This window comes from Microcebus murinus, chromosome 18, assembly GCF_040939455.1.
Source record: "Microcebus murinus isolate Inina chromosome 18, M.murinus_Inina_mat1.0, whole genome shotgun sequence".
Classification (NCBI taxonomy): domain Eukaryota; kingdom Metazoa; phylum Chordata; class Mammalia; order Primates; family Cheirogaleidae; genus Microcebus; species Microcebus murinus.
Genome location: NC_134121.1, coordinates 48,924,688 through 48,936,853, shown reverse-complemented (window position 1 = coordinate 48,936,853; position 12,166 = coordinate 48,924,688). Strand labels below are relative to the sequence as shown.

General features: G+C 44.0%; 1 protein-coding gene across 1 annotated transcript; it reads right to left on the bottom strand.

Annotated features, from left to right (window-relative positions):
• Window positions 1-413: 413 nt before the first annotated feature.
• On the bottom strand, window positions 414-11,152 carry LOC105861736 (intercellular adhesion molecule 5). The gene is made up of 8 exons (XM_012747507.3): window positions 11,022-11,152; window positions 7,158-7,233; window positions 5,613-5,879; window positions 4,394-4,714; window positions 3,871-4,149; window positions 2,766-3,035; window positions 1,838-2,080; window positions 414-1,646 (listed from the first exon to the last, which is right to left on the bottom strand). Exons 2-8 carry the CDS (start codon window positions 7,210-7,212, stop codon window positions 1,447-1,449), a joined length of 1,635 nt encoding a protein of 544 aa, XP_012602961.2. The 5' UTR covers window positions 7,213-7,233; window positions 11,022-11,152; the 3' UTR covers window positions 414-1,446.
• Window positions 11,153-12,166: the final 1,014 nt, after the last annotated feature.

The window sequence follows — 12,166 nt, the reverse complement described above, 5'->3', positions numbered from 1 at the left end:
GAGACAATGTTTTGTTCATGATTGTATCCTCACTGCCTTGTAGTGAAGGCAAAGGGTTATTTTTATACCAAATCCACAACCCTAGACTCAGGGAGGTCTGGGAAGAAGGGGAGACTGTTTTTCCTTTGGTGTCTGATACTGCATTCTTTCTAGCTAGTATCTGCAATTTGGAAGGCTGTGGACCTCTATCTTGAGTTTTGAGAGTAGGTCAAATAGGCCACTGCCCTGAGCTAATGTACCACTTGCCCTGTGCTGGTTGTTTATGTTACCAGTTTGATACTCTTTCCTTAGAAATTGTATTCAAAGTTCTAAAATGCAACCATTTGGCTTAATAAAAGCTTTCATCAATGACACAGAAGAGAAATACATTCGGATATCATAAAATCACTTTTATTGTTTACCATAGCCAACATTTCAGTTAACATTTCATGACTAATTTGGGAGGGAAAAATCTGGCTTTATGATTTCTCATGCCTTCTCCAGGGGTGAAAATACTACTTCCAAAGAACAGAGAAGGAAGCTGAATCATAAAATCACATGGTGAATATTGTCACAAGAGGATTCCTCTTGAAACGTGAAGGAAACTGTTTGCAGTCAGATTAAAATAAGCACTTTATGGAAAGGGAGAGTAAACACTGGAACTCTAACCTAGGAGCCCATATAAGTTAAAAAGAAAAAACAAGAACAACAGAAACTGTCAAATGTGAGCTCAAAGATCATTACTCTACAATGGACTATGAAAAGGAATTCAGAGATATTTGGAGCCTTTAACCTATGATGCCAATTTCATGGAAGAATTCTACCTTCTACTTCAGAGACAGAACACTGGGCTAGGTAGGCTGCTTATCTGGCCCAGTGTGTAATTTCTTATGATTTTTATACCCCCCAAGGGCCACAACAGATGGTTACTCAGTTGAAGCTTAACCAGTCATGGACCCTTAATGATATCAAGCTCAGCTCTGGGAGTATGCATTCCAGAACCCCAGGTGAGGGGAAAGCAGAGATGGGAGTATCCCCTTCAAAGTCTTGTCCATGGACTAAAAAATTAGTTCCCAGTTAGTCGTCAGGAAACCATGAGAAATGAGTTGCAATTTCTAAGATGTGTCTGATTATGTCTTGAGTCTGATGTTTGACAGAATAGGGCAGGATCTTCTTTTCTGAATCTACAAGTGGACTGATTAAGCACCTAAAAAGGAGCAAGAGACCTTCTCACTAGTTGAAAATTGAGAATGAAATGTGACTAGTGTGAACACAAAGGAGAAAAGTGAGCTTGTGGATGGATTGGACACAGGGACATGGGGGCCTGGAACACTGTTTTATGGGACAGAAGAACAGAAAAGTTAATGTAGCCTCATATTCTGTTTCTTCCTTTCTCCTCTAACCCTCTTTTCCCTCCCTGGGAAACCCCAGTAATAGAAGTTTCATACAACCAAAAGCTGTTTCTATTCAACAATTATGTGAGTTGTACTTTTCTGCTTGTTGAACAGCAAACTGGCTTTCCTCCTCTTTGTTCTTCTCTTTCTGCCCATAGGGCAATTTCCTCCTCTCTCTTTTGCAGTTCAAATATAGCGCTACAGTGATTAAACCCACTCCAAGGATGACGATAATAATGATGAAGATGGTAGAGCTGACTCCTTTATCCAGTCCTGCTCAAGCACAGAAAACAGAATTGGGAAAGTTTGAGGGCAAGACAATCACCCATCCCAGCCCACCAAGACCACTTCTGAGTCTCATCCTCCCCAGCCCAGTAAAAATCTTTCTTCTTTCCATGCTTGAATAAGAACCCCAACCCCCTGAGGGATTTCCATCTCGGGCCTGGCAGCAGGGCAGTAGTCACCTTGAACGACAACAGCAATGTCTTTGCTAACAGAGCCCAGCTGGTTAAAGGCCGTGCAGCAGTAGGTTCCAGTGTGGTTCTGGGTTGCCTTCTGTGGCACTTGAAGGTTGAAGATGACCCCATTCCAGGTACACACCAAGACTGGAGCTGGGTTTCCCTTTGGGAGGCAGGCAAGCATCTGCTCCATCCCTTCTACCCATGTCTGGTTGCCAGGGCAATCAGATTCCTCTAACCGTGGCTTGTCTATGAAAACAAAAAGTCACCCAACGATCTGAGCTCAGTGCACCACATATTCACTTTACCTTCCTACTCAGCTCCCTCTCCCTCCCCTAACCCACATGCTGCCCCCTCCATTCAACAGCTTTCTTTTCCAAGGAAGCACTCTCAGTTCCCTGCTTGTAGCCAATACATCTTTCCTCCCTTCCCTATGGACAAGGAGTCTGAGATGCAGCCTAGGGTGTGTTTATGGATTCAGACTAAATGCTAGCACTGCTCTGCCCGTGGTGTGGCCCTGGAGCCCTGCTTTTCATCTTTGCTTCTCTCAGTGGATTAGGGTAGGGGTCAACTCAGAGAGGAGGATTTTTCTATTTTTCAAAATACACATTTTTATATGGAATTTTTAGAAATTTCCCTCCTAAGCATGAGCTTCAACTATCACTTCCTATGTTCTTCTCAGTCTTCTCAGCTAATACTGCCTGATCACTTTAACCATTTTTCTTTCTATTCTCAATTTCCCTTCATCTTTCTCCCAATTCACTTCCCTGGGGGTAAGGTAAGCTTAGAGAGCTCTCATTTTATTTTCTCCTTTGATTTTTTTTTTTAGTGAGAAAAATGTGGCAACTCTAATAATAAAGCTACTGGCCAAGATCTCTGGAAATGGGAAACTAATAATCTTTGTTTTGATAGGAAAGATCAGGGTTCTACTCACATAAGACATGGAGCTGAATCACAGTGGTTTTAATCAACTGCTGACCCTCCACCTCCAAAGAGGCCTCACAGGAGAAATTTCGGCCATCATCTTCCTCTCTGGCAGTAAGAAAAAGCCAAACAGGCTTCCCAGGGTCAGGGAGATTTGGGGCTCCCTGAAGCCGAAGAGTAGGGCTGGGTGATGTTAATACATGCCCCGAGCAGGTCACATTAATGTCTGTCCCTGCCAGTGGGTATGGTTCTTCTAGCTCCAGGATTGGTGGAGGGAAACCTAGAGTGAAAGGAAAAAGAAAACCACACAAATTTCTCAGAATTAGCAGCCCCTTCTGTACTCTTGCTACTGGCAAGAGTACCCATAGGTAGATAGACAATGGGAAAAACTTGAGATACCATTGCTGCTTCTGCAAAAGAAGGAGCAAAGACTAGCACTCTGGGAGGCCAAGGTGGGCAGATTGCTTGAGCTCAGGAGTTCGAGACCAGCCTGAGCAAGAGTGAGACCCTATCTCTACTAAAAATAGAAAAATTAGCCAGGTGTCATGGCACATGACTATAGTCCCAGCAACTGGGGAGACTGAGGCAGGAAGATCACTTGAGCCCAGGATTTGGAGGTTGCAGTGAGCTACCATGATGCCACCGCACTCCACCTGGGGTGACAGAGCAAGACTTTGCCTCAGGAAAAAAATAAAAGAAAAAAAAAGGACCAAAGGGGGGTAATTTGGAGATTTGAGAGCTTCTGTTACAACAAATGCAGCGTGTACACATTTGGCTATGCCTCTGCTGCAAGGACGGCAATATGTCTTTTCATCTTACAGATGTCTTCCTCACCTCAAATAAATATTCCTAGGAAAAGGGTCAAGCATCCACAATCACTCTGTAAGCAGGATGGCCTAAGGAAACTGAGGGTGAAGACTGGAAAGAACTATCGCAATACATGTCCCCAAACTGCCTGCACTTACCAGAGGAAGATGAAGACTAATGTTCATTTGAGAAAGTATTCAGCAAAGGTTAGTAGGGATATCTACAGTCAAATAACCAACCCATCACTGCATACATTTTCAACAGCAGAGAAGAACTCATATGGGGAAGGGAAGAGGCTGGTCACCTACTGTAGACATGCACTGGCTTTCTTGCTTTCTGCTCCACTGGACCCAGAGATACAAGGCAGGACAGCTCCTGATCACCCGTCTCCATTGCCCGAACAGTGGCATTGGCCCATGCTGTGTCCTCCTCCCAGGAGAGGAAGAGGCTCAGCTCCTGATCTCCCAGAAACATGTGGAACATAACTTCTTTGGCAGGAAACACCCTAGCCACCTCACAGCTCACATACTCTGCCATTCCAACCTCCACAAGTGAAGAGACCCAGATCTGGGGGCTCTCAGAGAATTCTGCCAAAAAACAAGGAAAGAAAGGAGAAAAGCCATGATAAATCATGTGTCATGCAGGACCCCACAATGTAGGAAGGGAGAGGGGCTAAAGGATCTCTCTTCTCCAAGGTAAGTTTAAAGCCCAAGTAGAGGTGGAGCGCAATTATCCCCACACCTGAACCCTGTGAGAACTTAGCTCCAAAAGCCAAGGCAAGATGAGCAAAATGAGGTGCAGGATTTCTTCCATACCTGGGCTCTGACTCACCAAAAATCCGGAGTACTTTGATGAGTGAGCTGCCTTGAAAGAGACTTCCACCTTGTGAACTCAAGTCCAGTTCTGCGCGGCAGGAGAAATTGCCCCCGTCATTCTCCCTTTGGGCTCTGACACTGATGGTGACTTCAGCTCTTTGGGAGGTCACAGCCAAGCTCACAAAGTTCTTTCTATACAGTTCTTGGTTACCCTGGAGAAGGGTAAGGGTGAGGTTCTCCAAGGGTGCTACACTGGGCACATGGCATGTCACTGTAAAGGCTTCATCCACGGCCACCCATGCAGGCTGCAGCTCCAGGATCACCTCCTTTGGTGGTTCTTTAAGACAAAAAGGAAGGGCTTGATGAGTGCTATCCACCTCTCCAGAAAGGAATGGGATAGGACAAGAAGCCTGATCCATCTGATCATTGTTGATCAACATCTGATCAATAGTATCAGCTTTCTGCCATGCCTGCCCCAGATGGGACACGTTAGCCTTCTGGCTCTTTTCTGCCACCTATCAAAGGCAGCTAGAGCCATAGCTAAGAAATGTGACCATTGAGGTAAAGTCCCTTGCTTTGCTGCCATTCTGGAAAGCTTTCGTCTCTTACCAGAGGTGCTTCAGAGGTATGAGTAGCTTCTGAGGGACTCTGTGCCAGCATACAAAAACTATAACTAACCAAGTTCTTACCCCCAGAGATCACATGTATTCTTATAGCCATATCTTTGCTGATGCAATTTGCCTACCTTAATGACCCTCTTCACCCATCCCCTTCCATTAAAATCCTAACCATTCTGCAGAAAGGCAGCTAAAGAGCCTCTTTTGTCATGGAGACCTCTCTAACTACCACAGATCATAAAGACCCTCTTTTCTCCAATCTCTATTTATTCTAAGAGCTTGTAGCAAATAATTCAGCACTAACTTTATATTTTTTGATACTTTTGATACTTCAGAAGTTAGCATTATTAGCATATGCTTCCTGTATTTGAGCATATTCTCAAGCACAGATGTCTGGATGCCCTCTATGGTCTGTTCCTAATTAAACCCCAGCAGGAAGCCTACATCAAAGGGCAATAGAAGTAATTGGCTCTAGCATCCCTAGAGTATGACACAAATCTTTATTACAGGCCTTATTCTCTCTCCCAATTAGAAATATTTGTCTATTCTTCCCTAATTAAGACATATTCATGTTTCCCTACACAACCCCCTTCCTCTCCAGCCCTCAGCCCCACTCACCATACACAGTGATGCCAAGGCTTATGTCCTTTTGGATCCCTGCACAAGAGAAGAAGCACTGCAGGACAGAATTCTTTGTGACATCCTCCAGGAGAAACTCTTTCCACTGAGGCCCTTTGCCCACTTGGGTTTTCTTTAAGAAGGTCTCAATTCCACTGGGTCCTGGCTCTGGACAGGTGGTGCTGCAGTTGACCACTAGGGACTGTCCATACTCCACCAGGGCCTGATTTGGCCAAACAGAAACCTCAAATAGCTCTTCTGTGGCCCCTGAAATGAACCACATATGCCAAAGACTCTGGTGAGGACCATAAGACCCAAACAAAATACACAGCCTATTCTATCTAACTATATGTTAGAGAACAGGGAACCTGCCCTGAATGAAAAGGTTCAGTGGAACAGACAAGAAAAAGACCTTTAATTAACAAGTTAAAGCCCTGCTTCTACCTATCTTCTTTCTTGAGATCTTCGTTTCTCTATTAGTGCCACCATGGAAATTATGGAGTTGCTACAAATCATGCTCAGGAAACCATTCTCTTTATAAGCTTTCAGAATTACTGAAAGCTCCCCAGGATTGGTTGCTGAGGGCCTGCATGGGGTCAGGAGACCCCTGAGCAAAAGAACTTTACTACTTATACCTCAAAGTAGTGTTTCACTCAAATTATGGTCAAGGATTGTCTTCACCAGGATCACCTGGAATTCTTGCAAAATTGCAGATCCCAACTCCACCTCAGAGTGAATGTTTAAAAACATGTGAAGGTAGGACCTGGGCATATGCTAGAGAATAAAACAAGCCTCCTGGGAACCCTTAATGCACATCAAGGTTTGAGAACCAGGGACCTACAGGTGACTCTGAGAGTCATTCGTTTCCCATGGAACTTTACACTGCTTCTTCTCAGAGAAAAACCATTCCATCTTGATTTTATGCTAAAGCAACAGACATTTCTGGATGACTACAAGTTAAGACTGTTAGGGAAATCTTCTCCGACACAGTGAGAGAAACTTCACATATATTTTAGACACCTGATGTAGGTAAGGGGCACAGTTTCCTGAAGACTTCTCACAGGTCCCCTTTAGCTAGACCATGCCCACCATCCACTCCATCTCCCAAATACCAGTCCCCTCTGGGAATACACAACACTTTTAGCAATGTTACCTACTAAAGTTCCAGTTCCCCCTGCCATGGAGAGCACTCACTTCTTGAATCTGAGCTATGGGCTTTGTTCTGTCAAGATCCTATTGTAGTTCACTATGACACAAAGGGTGTCAAGAAAGAAGTAAAAATGCTCTCGAGATGAGAAACACAGGACAGTCCTGGGGCAGAAGGAAGCCAAGCATAGAAAGCATATTTCCTAGGGAGAGTCCTCTATGATAGTCTATTAATTTGGGTTTTCCAAGTGATCCAAGAAACAGGAATCTCTCTCCAGGGTCCAAATGAATGCCTACTGAAGTGTCACCCCATTCAGGACTTCCTATTCCCTTCCTCTTTGACCAGATACCTGTGTCCGGGCACACACTGGCTAAAGAAATTTTCCCAAATAGTCTCACCTGGGCAAGGGATCAAGACCATCAGGGCCCAAACATCAAACAGAAGCATTTTCATCCTTACGAGAAGGGCCAAAGGCTGGAGAGGAAGAAAGGAGACAGCAGTGCTGGAGAAAGTGACCAAAAAAAAAAACCCAAAAAACAAAAAACAAAAAACACATACATATATAGAAAATTCTTTCTTTGATATTGCTAAAAGTCAGCCCCTTTCCTTAAACCTGAATAGTCCAGAAAATATGCAGCAAAAACATCAATAGTGTGAGTGTAATAGAAGAACTTCTTGCATCTATTTCAGGTTGGCTTATGTGCACAGCAAAAAGATAGGGAAAATATGAGACAGAGTGAAGGGATATTTGATTATCAAGATTCTTGTATAAGCCTGTATTGCACTTACCTTTTCACTAATTTGCCTCTATTAAACTGAGTCAATATAACAGTGTTAGCATGGAAACATGAAAAATTGAGTTTAGAGAGACGTAATTTGGCAGTGTTTATCTGGCACTATCCAGTGGAAAGGGACCCTGAATCTAGAATCCTGTTCTCTGAAGTGAGGGAGAAATGATTCACTAGGCCTCTCTCTTCATGACCTCTATGAAATATTCCTTAAGATAAACTACCTCTTTCTGATCTGCCTCCACGTTTACCAAGAAAATTTTGAATTATTACTTTGGCTAAGGTTTAAGTGACCATTTCTCTGTTCTCTACCAATCCATATCAAGTTTGTCTTTCAAAACCCCATTCAAGATAATTTCTTCTAAGAAAGGTTTCTTAACTAGCCTCGTCCCACTTCACAATCCCTCACTTGTTGTATATTATCTGTAGCTCACTTTATGCCAAACAAGATTTCTGAACCTATGTACATTCAAATTTAATTCACTTTGGTGAATTATTTCAATGGTGTAATCACCACTATACTAGGAACTCCTTGAGGACAAGAAGCTATAGTTTCCTTGTCTCGTAAGTATCTCCAACACCTACCACACTACCTGTGATATTGCAGGTATTCCATAAATGAATAGCTAGCCTCTTAACTTTGTATTTGAATTTTCATACATTGGGTTGATACAGGTCTACCTCTACTTCTATGCTGGTCTGAAAGAGGTTTTTTTGTCTTTTTTATAAAGCCATAAGATAACATATCAAAATTATTCCCCCAAGTGAATGTTACTCTTCAAATTAACCACTTCAGGAGGCTACAAATAAGTTTATTCCAGTGATAACACAATTATTCAAAACTTTTTAAAGAAATGTTTTAGAACTGCCTTTTAAGAAAAATCAGTCTCTTTACTAAATTGTCCTATTATACTTTGAGCAAAAATGATATTATTCAGTTGCTTTATTCACCAAACTTAGCTCTAAGTGACTTACGTCTCTTTCCAAGAAAGCTCTGTTATCATTGAAGATATTCTAAATAAAGACCCAGACTCTGACAGAAATTTCAAAACAAGAGATGTGAGTAATAACAACTCTGTTGGAAAACGTACAAAAGCCCCAACTGGGACTGCTTAAATTCATACATTCTTTCTACAAATAATTACTGAGCACCTACATGTCAGGCTCTTAGTAAGTTGTTGAAGATACAGAGATTTAGCCTGTGACAGTAATTCTTGGAAGTCTAGTGGGAAAGGCAAATACAAATAAAAATAACAGTACTCTGTGCTAAGTCTTATTATAAAAAAGAAGGGGGAATAAAGTGAGGATTATGTCAGTTTATTCAAGTATATCAATAAATATCTCAGTGTTCTGATTTTTTCATACCTTACATAAAAATCTAGAAATTATCAATTGTTCAGATCTAAATTATGGAAGTGGCATGGGAACAGCAGAGGAAAATGGCCTTCCCACTGCTTGAAGTGCATGCATAATATTCATTTAACTGTATAATTTTTAAAATATCAGTCATTAATTTGTACATAGTATTAATATAATCCAAATTAACTTTTGAAGTCCTTGAGGTAAAGTGCTCTCTTCATAACACCTACTCCAGGGCTAGGCACTCAGCTCCTCTACAGCTCATTTCAATGACTCTTTTTCAGTCACATCTTCTCTAATAATTTCTATTTTTATTTATTTATTTTTTGAGACATAGTCTCATTCTGTTGCCCTGGGTAGAGTGCCGTGGAGATAGCCTAGCTCACAACAACCTCAAACTCCTGGGCTTAAAGCGATCCTACTGCCTTAGCCTCCTGAATAGCTGGGACTACAGGTACACACCACCACGCCTGGCTGTTTTTCTATTTTTAGTAGAGATGGAGTCTCCCTCTTGCTCAGGCTTGTCTCAAACTCCTGAGCTCAAGCAATCTTCCTGCCTAGGCCTCCCAGAGTGCTAAGGATTACAGGCATGAGCTACCTCACCCCGCCAATAATTTCTAACATTTAGTGAATATAAAATACATTCCAGAGGCTAAAAGAGGTGAACTAACTCAACACAGATCACACAAGTAATAAAAGGTGAAGCCAGGTTCAAACCTAGGCATTTTGACTGCAGCACAATGCTATTAGTCCTTCACTACATCTGTACAGTCCATAAATCTAGATTATTTGTGTTTTGATGAGGCCAATGTCACAAACAATTCCCCATAGAGGTTAATCCAATAGCTCTATTTTTACTAGTCTCTTTTTAGCTTGCTGATGTTACTTTCCTCTGCAAAGCTTAACCTGGTTGTGAATTTATCTCATAGACTATCTTCTGCTCTTATAGTCTTAGCTAAAAAAAAAAAAAAAAAAATCCCATCCCTGATCACTATAAGCCAAGCTAGTTGGTTTTTCCTAGTATATATCTATGCCCATAAATAGTTATAAGAAAACAGTCCTGGGGGGTTTTCTTTTTGTTTTCATTCTCACATACTGACACATACTTTGTTCTTTGTTGTTTCATAGAACTCGCTAAAGTCCCCCTTCCCCATTATCCCCACAACTCTGTTCTTTTATTCTTGTTTTCATGGGGCGCGTTAGGATCAGGTTCTGAAATACGAGATTTTTATCTTCATTTTGTTAAGGAGAAAGAAAGCAGCATCCCTGAGGAGAAATTATTTTGAAATTCTTTGAAATTCCTTTTGCTTATTCTGTAGATTATATATCCCGAATGAAAGGTTTAAACCATCTGAAAGTCTAGTCCTGCACTCCAGCCACCAGGAGGGTGGGGTGCAGCAGAGGGGCAGGCAGTGAGGGGAAGGCGGGGAGCTCCGAGGTGCTGTCGCTTCAGCCGCCTAGTGTGCGCTGGACTTCGTGTCCAAGGTTGGGATTCCCACCTTCCATTTAAATGCAAGGGTTTTTTACAAATATGAGTCACACCGGGCCCTTTGCATCTTCTTTTCTCTCAGCCTGGAACGGGGGCTACTCTGACCACCCTCTTTTGACCTCTGCGTGGCCGGGGCCCCCACCACAGCACCCCTCCATCCATGCTACTGCCCTCTGCTCCCAGAGCACTGTCACCTTCCAACGCACGATCACTTACTCACTAGGCCTGTAAGCCCCATGAGGGCAGGGCCCTAGAACGGCACAAGTGTCCAACGACTGCGAACGAATGAAAGCCTGAACTAGTGAAAACCGGTACAAACCGTGTGTGAGGGACTTCGCCCCCTGCATGTATACAGGGCATAAGCCAGTTCTTGCTGGGAAGGAGTTTCCGTCTAACTGGGAGAAGGATGTGTACACAATGTGGCCATGAAGGCTTATAAACGAAAGTCGTATTTTAAACGTTTAAAAATATGTGGAAAAAATACTTCAACGAGCGTTCCTCGGGGCTTCCAGCCCACGAAAGCGTGAGGAGGCCAAGGCCACCACACGCCGGACCGCCACGGATTAGAAAGCCGGGAGGAGAAACCGGCATGAACCCAAGGAACAAAATAAGACCGCAATCCTTACTGAGCCTTAACAAGACAGCGTCGTTCGCACGCCCCTAGTCCTCTCAGGGCCGCTCCTCGACGCTCAGGCCACCAGTTCTGAGGAAGCCCGGCTGCGTCGCCAGCTCCGCTCGCACGCCTCAGCCACGCGCTCAGACCGTTTGGTCAGCACCGCCTGGTGCGGACGCGCGAGGGCGCTCCCGGAAGCGGGGAGGATCTGCCTAGAAACTAGTGACGTCAATGCAAAAACCTTAGCAGGATTGGTTGAAATAAGTGGGGCGGGAAGGAAGCAAAAACGACCGGAGGGGCGAGAGGGAAAAATGAGGGTAGAGGAGCCTGCATCCTGCTTGGCAAGGAGCGCATAATTTGACTGAAGATAATCACTACTGAACAAAACAAAATGAAAACAAAGGAAAAAGAGTTGTTGCAGCAAATAATGACTCCGTAAAGAAAACAAGAGGTTGTCCTCCCCTGTTGCCTGTTTGTTTCATGCTGCTGTCTGATCACGTGATACTTCCCGCGGGGCACAGAGCTGCGCGCGCAGCCCCATTCCCGCCTCCGGCCGCGGCCCCGCTGGGACTTAGGCGTTGTTTCTTACTCCCTCAGGATCGTACCCGGGCCGCTCCCAGCTGCTCCCGGGGGCGCTGGAAGGTGGGTTCGGCTTGGCTTTGGCACTATTCGAAAAGTCCCTTCTTGGCGTCCCGCCCCTGTTTCCATACCCTGCCCTCCACATACAAATGATGTGCTTGAGCGACTTGCGTTCTCTTCCTCGCTTCCTACTGATGTGCCTACACTCCCGCTCACCCCTGCTCAAGAGCTATCAGTGAAGCCATAAAAAATGGGGCGAGCTGGAACCCCTACCCTTAGCTTCCACGTCAAACGTTTTCTGAAGCCTCGTGAGGTCCACTCCCAAAACACTTGCCCTGAGCCCAGGTTGGGTCTCATCCAGCTTCCCGTTGTGTCTTTGGCTCTCCCTCAATCCTTGGCCTGACCGTGAGCCATGGCAGACTTCCTCGGTCCGGTGAAATTTGAAGGTTTGAGAGGTTTTTGTTTTTACAGAGGTCAGTTATGTGCATCCACCATCTTATTCCATATAATTACCCTCGAGGGAGGCACTGCTGTTACCCCCCGTTGTTTTGGGTGAGGGAAACAGACTTGGACCGCAGG